This window comes from Rattus norvegicus, chromosome 17, assembly GCF_036323735.1.
Source record: "Rattus norvegicus strain BN/NHsdMcwi chromosome 17, GRCr8, whole genome shotgun sequence".
Lineage (NCBI taxonomy): Eukaryota > Metazoa > Chordata > Mammalia > Rodentia > Muridae > Rattus > Rattus norvegicus.
The window spans coordinates 84,438,010-84,456,020 of record NC_086035.1 but is presented as its reverse complement, the minus strand read 5'-3'; the positions used below and the strand labels follow the sequence as shown (position 1 = coordinate 84,456,020).

Below are 18,011 nucleotides of genomic sequence, written 5' to 3'. Positions count from 1 at the left end.
GCCCACTTCCTCAGGTTTTTCGAACTTGCCCTTCAGATGAAATGTTTGCTTTTCAGCATGAGACCTTTGCGATTCTCTGATGACTTGTTACAGCTAACATGCAAACGTGCATAATCTTATACTCCATGCTCCGACTGCTCCACAACACATCCTGACCTTGCCCTCTTTTACTTTGTCATCCAGTCATGTTCAGGCTTGCAAGGAATTCGAGGTAACTTTGTCATCCAAGACTCTCAGCTTCCCCATTTAATTACAGTCCTACCCAGTCCGATGTGGAACTTCTCCCATCAGTATGCCCATGTATTTTCATAGCTACCGAATATCCCAGTGGTAACCCATGGTTAGTTCACAGTAGTGATCGCAGATACCCACTCTCATTTTTGTTTCTGTGACACATGTTCACCAATCTTCTGACTCCTTTCCTACTCCTTCCGGCTCCTTTGCTTCCGTTTTGTTTCTTTTTAGGCTGTGACTTTCACCTACATTTCTGGAACCTCCCTTTTTCATTCTGTGCCTTTTCTTCAACTTCCGGATCTATACCCACGGTTTAATTTAACATCCTGGTGTTGAATGTTCACAAATATGCATCTCAAGTTAACATTCTTCTCCTCAAAGCCAAATTCAAATATTCCCCCATTGAAAGGACATGTGCATGTGGATGTTCCAGACACCTCAAAACAAAGACGTCTGGGATTGAATTTGCTGTCTATAGCTTTCAATGTGCAGTATTAAAAACCTTTGTGTTTAAGGGAAAATCTTAGATTTGGTTTACTTTCCCATTTACAAAATAAGTTACTTGTGTATACATTGTAAGTTTAAGAGCATTATTATTAGGATTTTCGAGACAGAAAGAAAATCTCTGAACATGTCCTTTCATTGTTTTTGCATACCCCTCCTCCTCAAACAAAGCCCATAGGCTCTAAAGACAATAGGAACAATATACATTAAGCAACATTTTAAAAGATATATATATATATATATATATATACATATATATATATATGAAACCCTCAGTCTTATACACAAACTATCTTCAGCAGAAATCATGATCTACTCAGGCATTACGAAGATTATGATAAAATTAATACACCCTTCCAATTACAGGAAATGAAAAGAAACACAAAGAAAAAGAGTATGACAGAGTTAGCCAAACCAATGAACAACTTGTGCGTCCTATCAAAACTGAAGTGAAATTTAGAAACTAAAGTGCCCACCCAAGCATACACTAGAATGAAGACTTTAATGTGAACAACACAGATTAGGATACTTGAAAGAATAAGTTTATAAAGTATTGACAGCGGGGGTTAGCAAGATAGGCTCAGTAGGTAAAAGTACTAGCTGCTCTTTAGGAAACTTGATCAAATTTCAGCATCCACATGGCACCTCATAGCCATCTGTAATTCCAATTCTAGAGGATTCGATGTCCTCTTCTGGCAAAACACACACACACACACACACACACACACACACACACACACACACACACCACATGGCTATAACCCATGTGCACATTATGAAACGTTTTCCATAGGCACAAGTTACCAGCTCACTTGGTTCAGCGAGATAGAACATCACATACAACATGGTGGATTTTAGTCAGAGGTGTCATAGCTACAGATTGTGTTGGAAAAATCACAGTGGTTTTAGGTTGTGAAACCGAGGCCAATATGTAGCTCTTGCAATAGGCCAGAGCTGTTGATCAATTAGCCTAAACCAGTGGCTAATGCTGTGGGGACCACGGTGATGGTGCTAATGGTGGTAGAAGAATTAGTTGGTTTAACGGAAGTAAGAATATAGAAAATATTTTGTTTCTTTTTGTATTTTTTAAATCTAACTTTATAGTGAGACTACTTTAATTCTGAAGTACAATGTGAAAGTGAGTATATGCTATTTACACTGTGAACTTTAAGCACCAGAACTATCAATGACCAAGAGTATGTTTGCCCCGGTTGTAGTAGTCTTGCTCTTTTAAGAGCACAACTTCTCAGTGATTCCTCGCTGGAAAACACTGTTGTTTTCCCATGTATCATTTCTTTGGCTGCGGTTTCTTCACTTCTGAAGCTCAACATCCTCTACCTGAGAGAACAAGGAACCCTCATTGTATGCGAGGAAAATGGACCAGAGCCGATGAACTTGTTTACATACCTGCTCACCACAAAGCTAGTGATGTGAGTAATTTAATTACAAATGACAGGAAACATGGATTATTACAGAATGCATTAGATTCTAACCTTCCTTAATGCCATCACAGTCCACAGAGCACAGTGAATTCTCTATCAATGTACCCGGGAGACTTTTCTCTGCCCTGTGTAGTTAACAGGGAGAATACTCTGGAACAAGATTAATGAATGTCTGGATCACAGTCTGGACCTTTACACAATTATGAACATTCATCTGAAGTATACTTTGAGAAACTTGTGATTACGTGATCGTGCTGGCTTGTCTATGTAAACTTCACACAAAGTAGAGTTATCTGAAAGGAGGGAACGTTATGGGAAAACGCCTCCATAACGTGTGGTTGTAAGGCATTTTTAAAGTTGGGATTGATGGGGGAGGGTTCATTGTGGGTGGTGTCACCCCTGAGCTGGTAGTCCTGGGTTCTATAAGGAAGCAGGATGAGCAAGCCATGGGGAGTAAGCCAGTAAGCAGCATCCCTCCATGACTTCTGCATCAGCTCCTGCCTCCATGTTTCTGCCCTGTTTGAGTTCCTGCCCTGACTTCTTTCATTGATGAACAGTGGTGTGGAAGTATATGCCTAATAAGACCTTCCTTCCCCAGCTTGCTGCTTGGTCTGTGTGTTTCCCTCAAGTGAAAGGAACACTGATTAAAACAATAAGAAATGCGAGGATCTGAAAGCACAATCATGGACTTATCAGTGCGCTCTGTGCTTCTCTCTCTCTCTCTCTCTCTCTCTCTCTCTCTCTCTGTCTCTCTCTCTCTCTCTCTCTCTCTCTCTGCAACACTGTCAGATAATTGAGATAGATGATCCCCATAAAACGCTCTAATTACCTGAGTCAATGTCAGAAATCAGGTTACATCAGTATTAACACTGAACATAAGAGTTTAACAACATTGGCTCATTGGTTGGATTTTGGACAGTTTCACCAAGCAACTCAGGTTACCTTCAAATTCATAATCCTCCTGTGTGCTAGGATTGCACATGTGCTCCATGGTGACTTTCATGAATGTTCCTTTATTTATTTATTTTAAATTTTATTTAGTGATACTGGAATTTGACTGAAGGCAACTGTCATATCTCTAAGGTCCATTCTTACCCCTCAGAATGTTCTCACAGAGGCATTTCTCAAGATTTTTATCAGTCACCTAACCTCAAATGTATTTTCACAACCTTCCTACCAACCTATAGTATCCCTAGCTGTTCCTAAGGCAGCACCATGGCTTGACTAGACTCACTGGCTTAGAAAATTTGTGTCATTGTAAACTGTCATTAAAATGTATGCCTTAAAACTTAACAAAGGAAGCTTCTAGAGAGGGGGCTCAGGGGTTAAGAGCTCACACCACTCTTGCAGAATGCTGTAGACTGGATCTCCCACACCCACACCAGTACAGCTAACTACTCTCTGAAACTCCATCTTCCAAGAGAAGGGTCGGATGCCCTCTTACGGCCACTGTGGGCATAGCATGCATTCATGTGGTGCCCATACATTCATACAGCATACATTCACACCTAATAAGGGAAAAGGGACAATTAAGAGTCAGGAAAACTGGAAACAGGTTAGAATTGCTTTTTCATGTACAATTGATAATCGGATTACCATATTTTATACCACTTCACAGTAGAGTACCCCAGTTCATTGCAATCAATCTTTCCCTCATAGCATTATTTTGCTATTTAAGATTAAAAGAGGAGCAACGAGCCCTTGAATACAAAAAGAACAAATAATTAAGAAATCTGCCTTTGGTGCGGACAAGCTCAAATCCCAGATTCCCAGTTCCCTAGCCAGGTGTGTAATGCTGTGAGCTTTCATGCAAACTCCAGCCCCACATTCTCTCATCCCTACTCCTTCTTTTCGGAGAGTGGGTACGAACAATCTGAGGTAATACATGCAAATGGCTTATCCCAATGTTTGGCACTCATTAAAGAATCAATTTCAGTCTCTTAATTTTTTTAAATAACTAAATTAGATACCTTGGTACTTAGGTTATAATGTCACATGTTATGTCGAACTGGTCCCAGTGATTTACAAAAGAGCCTACCTGTACCTCTTCAGGGCATCCACTGTCCACCCAGTCCTGCCGATGGCGATCGAATCCACTCGAGCATCTTCAAAGAAGAGGCCATTGTAGATGAAAAAGGGATGCATAGCATGCAAAGAGAGGAACAGAAAGACAAAGATGGGTAAACAGACACTGCTCAGATCTTTTGGTATAGAGCAATACCAACTTTTTTCTGATGAGCTGAGTACTAGAGACACAGTGTACCAGTTACAGGGTGAAATCACTCATTCACGGTTCCACAATCAGCATCACATATAGCAATGCACCACTCCCCTGAGGTTGAACACATCATACAACAATGGTATAAGCCCGCATCAAACGAACAAATCAGTGTGATGTAATATTCACTTTCTTTCCCCCATTTTCCTACTTAACCACTAAAATGAAAGCATACAAATTATTTGTAGTCACCATTTATAAAAGATTTCTTATTTTTTCATTGATATATTCCCATTTCATAAACTCTTGATTGTGTAGAAAACTCAGTTTTAAATCTTTTCAAAGAATTTCCAGGGGATAATCTTCAAATCAATGGTCGTCAACTTCCTGTGATTCTTTAATACAGTTCCTTATGTTCTGCTGATGCCCATCCAAACATTATTTTTGTTGCTACTTCATAATTGAAGTTTTGATACTGGTAATGAATCTTAATGTAAATGTACAGTATGCAGGATATTTGATATATGACCCCATGAAAGGGTCATTTGTCCCTCAAAGGGGTCACAGCCCACAAGTTCAGGACCACTGCTTTAAGCCCTGGAATAACAAGCTTGACAGAAGTGTGATCTTAATTTTTGGGCTGTACAGGACAGACTACGCTGACAATATGACTTATTGTGGACATTAGAGTTTACTCTAGGATGGACTCCTGGTCTATTGTGAACAGGCTGACTTCTGACGAGCTGGAACCTGAATTACCAAGAAGGTTCTTTTCAGGCATATTCTATCCCTGTAGGACTGATCCTCAATGAGAACCCTATAGCTCAAAGCAGTGTGAGCTTTTTTGTTGACAACACGTTGGGCAGGTGGAAGCTAGAGCCTAGTCTCACAGGTCCACTGGGCTATGTCCTATGAATCTTATCCCAATCCCTACTTTAATTCAGTTTTTCCCTACAATAGATGGCAACTTGGAACATAGCAGCTTTTCTGAGCCACGTGAGTCCCTCCAGTAAGCCTGAGTGGGCTTTGGAGGGATTTTCAGTTATGTGTAATTAGATCATGCCAAAACAGTCTGACTTGGAAAGTACTGGGTCTGTAAGATCTTGGGTCATATTCTTCCTTTTAAATGGAATACTTTTTCTATTCTATTTTTTTTACGTCACATTTATGTTCATGAGCCGGAAGTTTCAACCCAGAGCAGGCCCTGACAATGTTTCCTAAGTGTTGTGACCAACTTTTTATACTGAGCCTCATGTAACAGTTGATTTGCTTTCACTGTTTAAACAATTTACTTTTAGTGTGTGTTTGTGTGCGTGTGTGTATATGAGTTTATCTGTGGAGTAAATATGTGGTACACACCCATATGTGCTTGTGGTAGCCTGGGAATACAGGGGCAAGAGGAAGAAATCCAATGTCCTGTCCTCTCACTCTGTGTCTTTTCCCCTCCAAACAAAATTTCTCACCGAACCTGTAACTGTTCTGCTGGCCATGAAACCTTAGTAAACTCTAATTCCAACTAGGGTTCCAGGTGCATATGTGACTACACCCAGCTTTTGTTAAGATTTTGGGGGATTTGAACTCAGACCCTTAAGATTGTATAACAAGTGTTCTTATCAACCAAGTCATCCACACAGCCTCATTTACTCATAACTTAATGGCTAAATTTGACTGAGCTAATTTTAAATTTAAGTCAGAGTCTTGTACAGGTTATAGCTAATGTATCTGACTTGTACTATCTTTTTTGTGTAGAAATTCAAATTAGTTTTGGCAGTCAATTGGTATTAAGAATATTTATACTTCCCCTTCATTTTAATAATTGAATATATATTTATAGTTAAGAATATGGTGGTATATTTTAATCTAATAGGAATTCATTTACTTAACAAAATGAACGTGTCATTCAATTTTTATGTAATAATTCTCATATCACTTATGTTTTTAATTTGCAGCTTTCTTTTTACTCCTTATTTATTTTGCAAGTTCACTTGATGTTTTTTTTTTCCTAAGAATCCTCACCAGAATACAGAAAATGTGGTGCATCTACACAATGGAATATTACTCAGCTATCAAAAACAACGGCTTTATGAAATTCGTAGGCAAATGGTTGGAACTGGAAAGTATCATCCTGAGTGAGCTAACCCAATCACAGAAAGACATACATGGTATGCACTCATTGATAAGTGGCTATTAGCCCAAATGCTTGAATTACCCTAGATCCTTAGAACAAACGAAACTCAAGACGGATGATCAAAATGTGAATGCTTCACTCCTTCTCTAAAAGGGGAACAAGAATACCCTTGGCAGGGAAGGGAGAGGCAAAGATTAAAACAGAGACTGAAGGAACACCCATTCAGAGCCTGCCCCACATGTGGCCCATACATATACAGCCACCCAATTAGACAAGATGGATGAAGCAAAGAAGTGCAGACCGACAGGAGCCGGATGTAGATCGCTCCTGAGAGACACAGCCAGAATACAGCAAATACAGAGGCGAATGCCAGCAGCAAACCACTGAACTGAGAATAGGACCCCCGTTGAAGGAATCAGAGAAAGGACTGGAAGAGCTTGAAGGAGCTCGAGACCCCATATGTACAACAATGCCAAGCAACCAGAGCTTCCAGGGACTAAGCCACTACCCAAAGACTATACATGGACTGACCCTGGACTCTGACCTCATAGGTAGCAATGAATATCCTAGTAAGAGCACCAGTGGAAGGGGAAGCCCTGGGTCCTGCTAAGACTGAACCCCCAGTGAACTAGACTGTTGGGGGGAGGGCGGCAATGGGGGGAGGGTTGGGAGGGGAACACCCATAAGGAAGGGGAGGGGGGAGGGGGATGTTTGCCCGGAAACCAAAGAATTATTATTAAGTATTAAATAAATTAAAAAAAAGAAAAAGAAAAAAGAAAAAAGAATCCTCACCAGAGACAAAGCTTTGTCTGAAAGAACACGATATAATTGAAACGGAATGTGAAAACAACCTCTCTGTCAAGAAGGCATTGTATATCTATCATTCCCCCGATTGACCCATTGATAGACGGATTCATTAAAGCCTGGCTGTGCTCTACCAACCACATGCATTGGACAAGTTCAACGGTGGAGTAATGTCCGTGTGAGTTCAGGCATCCTGATAGTGGGAATGTGTACGTGACTTCAGCTATCTCTGCTGCTCAGTGACACTGTGGCCTGTGGTGCTAGTGAGATAAATGGTGTCTCCTCTCTCACCTCTCAAGTCTATTCAAATATTAAAGAATGTGTAGTAGATACATTTGGTAGATATGAATATACCAACATTTTTTGCAAACAATATTTGAGGAGTCAATTCACTGCTAGCAACTAAATGGAACTGGTAATTTTAAAATATAGTTTGTTTCATGTCCTCTAGCTTATAAGTATCACTGGGATATATCAACTCTGACAATAAAACAGCCCCGAATCTCACAACTGTGTCACTGGATAGTATCTTAGAAAACTTAGTTTCGACATTTGTTAAAATTACCAGGGAAAATTCAGAACACACACTTTCCTTGGTTTATTAGACAAGCCTGGAGTTACATTCTGTGAAATTAAGTTCTACGTGAAGTCAATTAAGGAACTCACTTGTTTATTTATTCACAATTCACTTCCTGGTAATTTTTCTGGGGTTTATGGAGGGCGGGAAGGACGGAGAATGCCAGAGCAAGTAAGATTTGTTTGGAAAATATGTGCCACTGGGGCCAGGAGATGGCTCCGTGGTTTAAGGGCTTCCCTATCAAGCAGGAGGATGTGCCTTGAGGTACTCATCACTTCAGGAAAACGGTGCCAGGTAAGGAGAGATTGGGTTATACTAGCCTATGGTCAGCTGGAGAAAATACAATGGAAACCAGGGGCATGAGTTAGAATTTGTCTTATGAACATTTTTGTTTCCTTCTTTAAACATGTCCTAGCATATGAGGACAAACTGGAAAACTTTTTTTTTCAATTGTTGGTTTTCTATGTGACCATTTGAAAACTATCAGTCAGATATTACAAACAATCACTGAGGCCTGGTGACTTCCTCGTCCAGATGAATCTATTAGGTCATGTTTCAGAAGTAAAAGAATGATTAAAGAAGACGTGCGACACTAACCTCTAGCCTCTACATTCATGTGAGCAAAGACGCACACATGTACCTGCACATACATGATACATATGTGCACATGGACATAAACCTACATGGAAAAGGAGTATAAGTGAAGCTTTCTTTCCTGGTGTAATTTTAGTTCACTAATCTAAACAAATAATTTAAAGTATATCTTGGTGGGTAGGTACAAGGGCATGTGGGCTACATACATTTGTATTATTTCTAAACTAATAGATAATTAAAATAAAAAACAAATCAATTTGGGGAAAACTTTCCTGTTTCCCTTGAGATTTTTTAACTCCCCCTCGACACACTCACTCAAAGTGACCCTGGTGTGACTTAGCATCTTCGTTTACCCATATTTTAACAGTTTAAATTTGTGATGCCAGCTAGCTGAAGGAAGGAGAGAGATTCTCAAATCTCTGGCAACAGGAGTTCAGTACGTTCCCCTGCGAACAAGCATCTTCCTTCATAGCTCTAACAACACCGACATTCAGACACTACTGCTTTCCTCTAGGTTATGAGCAGACCCATGCCCGCTCCTACAACCCCCCTAGTACCATCCATCCTTGTGCTAGCCCATGTCTAACAGGGGCAAGCTGCTTGTCTTCAGTGGCTACTGCTGGCTTCCATCCCAGTGCAGAGCTCTGCAGCAGCCAACTAGTACACCTAAAATGAAAGCCTTCTCTCTGCTCAGAAAGACATCACAAATCCTTCTCCTTGCCCTGGTACCCGTGCAAGAATCTATGTTATAACTGGCTGTGTTTGGGTTTATCCTACAAGGCTTTTGAGAAAACATGATTAAAATAATGTGCTTAAATTAAAACTTTTTCCTTAGGCATGTTTTCATCTCTTTTTAAATAAGTAGATTTATTTTATTTGCACGCATGTGTGTGTGTGGTTATGAGTACCCATGGAGGTTAGAGGGGTCAAAACTCCCTAGAGCCGGAGCCGGAGTTATAAGGAATTCTGAATTTTTCTGATTTAGATGCTCGGAACAGAACTTGGGTCCTGCCCAAGAGCAGTAAGCACTTGCAACCACTGAATTATTTCTCCATACGAAAATTTCCCTTACTTAAGACAAAGTCTCGATTGAATTGTGAGAATTGAAACATGGTTTTCATCAGGTGCCAGTTTTTCTGCATGCCCCCTACTAAGATATTGCTTAGATACTGAGAACAACTAAGGTATTCCAAATGTTTGCATTCAGCTGTACCTGTGTATGCTCACAGATACATACTCAAACTATATCATCTGTCTGTCCGTCTGTCTGTCTGTTTCCCTCCCTTTCTCCATTATCTATCTATCTATCTATCTATCTATCTATCTATCTATCTATCTACCATCTATCTAATTATATACTATGTATTATATATATTTGAAATGTGTAACATTATAATATAGGATGATTCATTTAAATTAATTAATATATTTATCTATCACCTCAAATATGTTTTGTATTTAAAACATTTCCTGTTTATATAAAAATATGCACTATCCTATTAATCACAGTTGCAACAAATATCCCGGTATAGTTCTTTACATATGATTGGTTAATTTTCTTATTCTTCTTTTCTGAGTTTATTTACTCATCAATAAAACAAATGGGGGGCATGAAATAATCATAAAAAGCAAAAGGCTGATATGTAGTAATGATTTAGAAAAGACTATTTTTAACACCCTAGTTAATATCTATGTGTTACACAAGTAGTGAAGCAGACACCTGTGCATAGAAAAGAACTTCTCACAGACAAAATTGATTAAAGTATTTAAGAATTTATCTTATGAATCATATGAATGTGGAACGTAGATTTTATATATAGTACATAAAATCCTTATCACATGATGGAATTAGCATCATAGACGCCTGTGAGAGAAATCAAGTTTGCTTTTACAAACAGACCAATATGTCTTTACTATTTGGAAATAGAGACCACTCAGTTTTGAAAACATCCCTCGAATATTCATTTAAATGAACCCTAAGGAACTGTTCCCTGTGTTTTTATTTCCAGGTCCCTTTACTTTTATCTCTGCCTTGTTCAGAGAAGCTAAGAGACCACATTTCAAATCCCTGCCCTTTTCACTCAGCATTAATGAGGTATTGGTTTAAATGGTTCTTCTGAGCCACGCGGAAAGGACCAAGGCAGCCCGGAAAACAATGTTCTCTTGCTCAGAGCTTCTCTCAAATCAAGAGATCAAAACACCAACCTCATCACACTTCTTGTCAATCTCACTTAAAAATAGTTTCAGAAACAGAACTATTTTTGCCAGGGGAGTCCCTAGCATTGGAGGAAATCAATTATTAATGCACACATTTACAGAAGCTCAAGTATTTTCTATGTCCTGGTAGACCACAGTGATTTTGTTTCTAACATAAACTCTCATGTACATAAGAAGTAGAACGGTGGGTTAAGTGATAAGAGTTATTATTCTTTCGAAATTTTAGTTGTTTAAATTTGGAAAGTAGATCTTAAAATTTAAAATCTTGATCTCTATCACCACTATCTTTTAGTAACGTTTAGTCAAATGAGTGATACGCAATTTTCACTCTGGGGTGAAAAACTGACTTAATTGGTTCAGGCGTGGTATTAAAATTTTCATCTCCAACACATCTCCTTAACTCGGCATGGATGATGCCTGAAGCACTCACGATACAGATCTTTGGGAAAGACAGAACGACAGACGAGTCTATCAGCAAACTGTAAGGAGGCAGACAATACTGCAGGATCCTTTATGACAATTCACATTGATATGTAAGAATCTGTAATAGGGCTACATAAGAATGTGGCTTCTTTTCTAAGATGCATGCGTTAACTGTGTAGCATCTGCTGTGTGACAGTTTCCTACACGTGTTTAATGTGCTGTGGCCCCATTTGGCTCCTCTGCTTCTCTTCTTGTCTCTTCCCACTTCCTCATCCTTTTCCAAAGCCACATTCTTTGAATTCTATCTCTTCAAGAGAACTGGATCTTAAAAATCCTAATTCAGTAGAAATATGTGTGGCTGTCTGCAGAGTTCAGGAAAGTTCCTCTAACTGAATCACTTGATATTTGACATCTATGAAGATGTCATTCATGTGCGGTGTATAAAAATGTCTGCTACACAGATAATACATTAGAGGCTCAGCCTTGCCCAGGTCTTGAGTATTCAGTACCAAAATGTAACAGCAAATGTAATAGCATGAGGAGTTTTCATCCTCCCAACTCTGTTGTGTGAGAATCTCAATTACTCCAGCCTCACAGTTACCTTGGTTTTCGTTTCTGTTCTTCCTCCAGAGGGGAGGACTGATCTCTGGGCTGAATCCAGGGCCTTGCACTTCCTAGGCAAGAGCTCTCCCACTGAACCAAATCCCCAACCCCTATTCCTGTCCTCCAAAGAACTGGTTAAAAAAATCCCAGTCACTTGTTAGTTTATCCTTCACTGATATGATTTTCCAAAAGGAAAAAAGGATTTTCACAGTTGACTTTCCATGCTGGCGTTCTTGCTCCCATAGGCTACCTCCTGAGGGCAAGACTCCTTTCAGCTTCTCAGAAGGCCAGGATTCACGCTAGGACCGAACCAACACTCAAGCCTGTCTGGTTATTAGGTTAATTCTTTCAGAAACCGTTCCAGTTAAAAGCCATGCCAGCTCATGTCAGCAATATGATCCCACATGTGAAGAAAGATCCCTGAGAGAAGGAAGAACAGGTGAGAGCAAATTGAAATGTGCTTTGTCTCATGAGGCGCAGAAACAAAGCTGGTTTTACATACAGCAATGCACTGGTCCCAGATTAGGGCAAAGGAATCAGAAACGGTGCACAGCTGTTACCTTCTAGCATGTTTACCTCAGTGGAACTGGGGTTATTTAATTTAGGTTCTATATTAAATTATTTATCTTATGCCATCATTTAAATGTTTGATTAAGAGGCACACAAGAACACAAAAATGTATTCATCAGACAATAGTTAAAATCTATTAAAAATAACAAGAATAAGACTGTAATATTGTTTTTGCTAATAATTGTGACATGTTCCCCTGTTCTCCGCTGGACTCACACATGCCTCTTCTTCCTGATAAAACAGCTGCATGGTGGGCAAATGACACAAGCTTGGCCGTGTATTCACTGAGAGGATTCTTTAGTACAAAGCATGGTGTTTTCATAATTTTATAAATCTATGTCCCTTGCTGGAGTATTGACTTTACTTTTGGTTCTCCTTTCTTTTTAAACGGGGGTGGGGGGGTGTTCCTTAATGGATTTAAGGTAGGTATTCAATTGCATGTGAATGTATTACAAATGTAAGCTATATGGACACTCAGGAATCTTCGTTTCTGAATTACTCCCAGGAGGATGCGAGCAGAGACAGGCAGAGTGCCAAAGTTCACTGTTCAGCGAGTCTAGCAAAGCAATGACACCCAGGTTCAGTGAAAGTCCCCGTCTCTACAACAACCACTGAAGACACCTCACATCAAGCTGTGGTGCGCGCATGCACACACACACACACGCACGTACTACAACAACCACGGAAGACACCTCACATCAACCTGTGGTGCGCGCATGCACACACACACACACACACACACACACACACACACACACACACACACACACGGTGTCCAACACAGAGGCTTTCAAACTGTTAAATAAATAGCAGTAGAAATATATTTAAAACCAAGCTCCTGTTCATATTCTGCAGCTAGATTTTTTTTTCATTTTTTCGAGTCTTTTTCTTCCCAAAAACTGCCTAGACATGTTTTCTATTCCATTAGAATCTTTCTTTTTAATGTCGCAGTTTACTGAGGAGTTGATGCTGTGTCCCGCCCACTCCCTAACGAGAACCTCAATTTAAAAACAATGTTCAATATGTACTTTAAAATGTGAATTATATGAATTCCCCCATAAACATCCCATGAACTCATCTGAATAGCCATTTTACTAAAAATGTATAGAGAGGGGGAAGGGTGTGCATGCTTTTAGTCTCAGCACTTGAGGAGGAGAGGCAGAAGGTGTTTGTTAATTTTGTACTTCATGTTTAAAGCACCTTAACACATAACCTCACTTTTCCTCATATAACAACTTAAGCATTATTTTCATGACTATAGCAATCTTTTAATAAATAGTTGTTAATAATAGGATACACCTCATTATATGACTTTATAAAATTATTTCAAGTTTGGGTGTCATTGTATCAATTTTAAATTGTGTTCTGTTTGTTTATTTTTAAATCTTGGAAACTGACCTAGATACATGCGAGTAATCAACTGAGTGAAATTCTAACTCTCTGTGAAATTCTACCATTATAAATACATATTGTACCCCTGTGAGCTTATATAAATTGCTAGATGACATGTGTCCACATGTGCATCTAATATCTTACTCTTTTATTCAATCATTTTTGGATTGACAGGACTTTAAAACTGGTTAATATTTCACCTGTCCATAATTTGCAGTTTATCTAAAACTTAAATTCATAGAGGAATAAATAATTTTCTATACTGAGTACCTCAATATTTCAATTCTTTTTTACAGTATATTTCTGTATAATTGAATTCATTCTGTTACGTACCAGGACTTAAGATCAGCATTTTAAACGTGTATTTTTCTGTAATATAGAGAAGACACATGCCCGAGTATTGTATGGAGTTTGTCCAGGGCTCATGCTCCTAACACGGATCTTATTTTCAATGCTTTTCTTGGACAGTTTCAGTTCTTCCTTGCTGTGATTTTCATAATCACACTCTGATGTTTCCAATATTAGCCTCCATGTGCATTTGGCAGAATTGATGTGGAAATAATTGAAGTCCTGACATATTCTAGCTTTCCAGACATTACAGTGTATTCACGGGCTCGTCTAAGCACCTCATCGAAGGTCTAGTGTTTCCTTTACGTAAATTCTACACGCTAGGTTTGTCGAGACTGTTTTGTCTAGTTGTGCTTTTATTTAGGTTTTAGTGTTGCACGTCTCAATGGCTATTCCTGATATAGAGAGCTAGTGATTTGTGTAATTGTTTTATAAATGGGTCCTTCACCTACAAATTACAGCTTGTTTCTTTTTCTAATAATCATATCTCTTGTTTATGTGCTTTCATTGTGGATTAACTAGAAATGTCACATAGTATCAAGTCTCACAGTCTTAGTTCATTTCCTGTTTTAATGGGAATGCAACTGAGGCTGCAACAGTATAATTTTAAGTTAGGAAATAATATTTATTGGTACATTTAATTAGCATTTTACTTTAGTCAGAGAATAATTTTTACTTAGCAAAAAACATGCTGCTCTTTTCACTAAAACTTCCCCCCATCTTTGAAGATATTAAATGATCCTTAGTACCAGTGCTGTGTATTTATTTATTTCCTCTTTTCCCTTTTTTGGAGGCGAATTTTTGCTTCTGTATCCCAACTTGGCCTTAAACTTGTTATCATTCCACCTTGGCCTTCCCAAGTGCAGCAATTACAGACATGAGCCACCAGGCCTGTCACATCAGTCAAATGGCTTATAGGAAACGATATTTGTAGTTATATGATAAAATTAGTATTTGACTATGGTTTAGTTTTAGTTTTTAGTTAGATCTGAATTTTTACCTCTGAGCTGTGAAAATTCAAAGGTAATAAATAAATGAGTAACCCATAGCTAATATTATACATTATGAGGGAAACTGAAAATTTTTTTTTAGTAAAAAACCAGACAAAACAGCTTTAAGTACTGCCAAACTGTATAAATTGGTAATGATTTGTTACCGTAAGGAGAAAAAGAGAATCCAAGAAAGTCAATATTTGGAACACTCAGTCATTGATTGCTTCATGCTTTGGGTCTTCTTTTATAAGATTACAAACTAAAATATATCAACTCAAAGCTGGATTGTTGGGGTCGGTGAGATGGCTCAGTGGTTAAGATCACTGACCGCTCTTCCAGAGGTCCTGGGTTCAATTCCCGTCAACCACACGGTGTATTCATATACAGAAAATAAATAAAATCTTTATTAAAAAAAAGAGCTGGACTGTTAAAATAAACACAGTTACACCAGATTAAGAATACTCATTGAACAATTAAACTTAATCCTCTTTTGAGACAGGAAAGGCATGTGTATTAAGTTGACAAAGTAACGATTTAACAAACACTAAGTTAAAAATAGGAACCGGGAAGCACTTCGGTCATCACAACTCTTACCTCACAAGTTTGCAACTTGAGTTGAATTCCCAGAAGCCACATGAAATGCTTAGTGTGGAAGCATATGCTTGCAATTTTAGTCATGGTGACATAAGAGGTGGAGATGAATGGACCCCTGGTCAGCTAGTCTAAGTTACTTGGTGACATTTCAGGACAATACAAGACCCGGCTTCAAGTGAAGCATGTTGAAATTGTCCTCTGCCTTCTATATGCACGTGCACACATGGGCAGCAACACCCATCTACTCGAGATACATACTTATACACATGTACACTTGTACATACACATACACACACACACACACACACACACACATATACACACACACACACAGAGAGAGAGAGAGAGAGAAAGAACCTTAGCATCCATAAGGATTAAATGTACAGAAGTATGCTATACTCGTTAAAAGTTTTGTTACATTTCTTCAAGCTACATATACATAAGTAAGTTGTTACATAATATTTGCATGTGTTTCTGGAGGTATATACATGCATGTGCACATAGGAGTGGAGGTCAGAGGACGACCTTAGACATTGTTCCTCAGGAGCTGTCTATTGTGGTTTTTGAGACATGGATCCTCACTAGCCTAGAACTGGTCAAACGGTCGAGCCTGGCTAGGTCGGTGAGCTCCAGGGATTCACCGGTCTCTGCCATCTCAGTACTACAGTGACACATGTGTGCCAGCATGCATGACACTTTTATGTGGGTTTGGGAACTTAAACTCAGGTTCTCATGCTTGCTGAAGAGCACTGTATTGGCTGAATTCTCTCCCCATTCCAAATAATATGTATTTCTATTTTAGAAAAGAATATATTCATTATTGTACAATACCCAAGGAAAGCTATCATTTTGTAGCCTGGAAGATGAATGGTTATAAAATTTATGAATTATAAAATATTTCTAAAAAAGAGTTCTGCTATTTTTCTACCTGACTAAATACAAAATGTATAGAATCCTACTTGGCAGTGCCCTGCTTGCATAGCCTGGAGAAATGAAGTACAGTGTAGAATATCCTATCAGAAAAAGCCTTCTATAAATAAAGGATATCAAGATCAAAATATTCTATTAGTACAGAATATCAATATAGAAAAATATCAGATGTTACACAGTTTATCCTTCCAATATCGAGTACCGAAAGCCTTTTGAGCTAAGAAGCCATGAGTTAGTGATCAGTTTTAACATGCAGTGGGGGTGGGGCTGCCTCATTCTGTTTGACTATCACAGAGAGAAGGAATGAAAATAGTGGAGAGCACTGACACTTGCTCCAAGGTGTATTAAGTCGTGACTTGGACTCCCACCAACAGTTGCTCATTATAGAATTCTCACCATCGACGTCTCCACAGCTATTCTCATTTGACTACTGCAAAATCTTAAGGCTGCACTACCTAATGGGATGCGATGGGAGTTTTAAAATTGCATAAATGAGGGGCTGGATGAACGACTCCATGCTTATTGTTCTCACTAGACATCCTGGATTTGGTTCCTAGAACCCATGTGGCAGCTAAAAATAATCTGTAATGCCAGTTCTAGGGGATCCAATTTTCTTCATTGGTCTACACAGGCACTTTATGCACATTGTGTTCAGTCATACATGCAAGGTACTCGTACACATTAAACAAAAGAATGCATCTTAAAACTACTTTGCAAACCTGGCGCCAGTTTTTGCTTTGCAAGTTATAGTGGTCACTGACTGTTGCTAACACAGTTAAACAGGGGGATGCAGTTTTGTGAAGATGGAGACTATATAATTTGTCTTTGCTGGGAGCTCATGAGGAATAAATGAGACAATGCAGGTGAAGCAATGGTGTAGTGCTTTGCATAGTAGGCTTACAATGCATAGTAGGCTTACAATGGATGTTATTTACTGCCTTACCCTCCTGTAAATGTGTTAAAAATTCTGTAACACTACACATGTAAGGAGAGTCACACAATGTAATGCAAGACCTGATTAAGAACTAGGCTTCCTTCATCAGAAAAGCCAGAGTAGCAGAACTGAGAGAAGAAATCCTCACTTTTAGATGAGTACTTTCTTCTGGAATCAAAAATGTTTTTGCTAGGACCAACTTTGCTATTATGATTAAACAGAAAAAAGCACTGAGTCTTTAAGAAAGGAAACAGATCACAACCCCAAGGCTGTAGAATAGAGAGAATCACAGAAACTTCTGGAAGTTTCAGGATTCTATTTCGGACATTCCTTCTTAAAAATTCCTGACTTCAATCCAAGTGTCTCATAGTAAGCTGCATATCACTGCGACGGAGTGAACGGAGAAGAGCTGAGAATGACACGTGCGATGACCATGGCTCTGAAAAAGGAATGTAAGACCTGGGGTATGTAACTTTTCTGTGCCTAATAAAACACTATTCTTGCCCA

The 18,011-nt window shown here is 38.9% G+C and overlaps 1 protein-coding gene across 12 annotated transcripts in view; it reads right to left on the bottom strand.

Annotated features, from left to right (window-relative positions):
• The window catches only part of Plxdc2 (plexin domain containing 2), a 425,039-nt gene that overhangs the window by 46,811 nt on the left and 360,217 nt on the right, over positions 1–18,011 (bottom strand). For 10 of the 12 annotated variants that reach the window (XM_039095938.2, XM_039095937.2, XM_063276640.1 and 7 more), the window contains one exon: positions 4,219–4,285. In XM_039095938.2, coding sequence (XP_038951866.1) covers positions 4,219–4,285 — 67 coding nt within the window. The remainder of the gene's footprint in view (positions 1–4,218; positions 4,286–18,011) is intronic. The other 2 variants (XM_017600633.3, XM_039095936.2) reach the window with 1 other exon arrangement.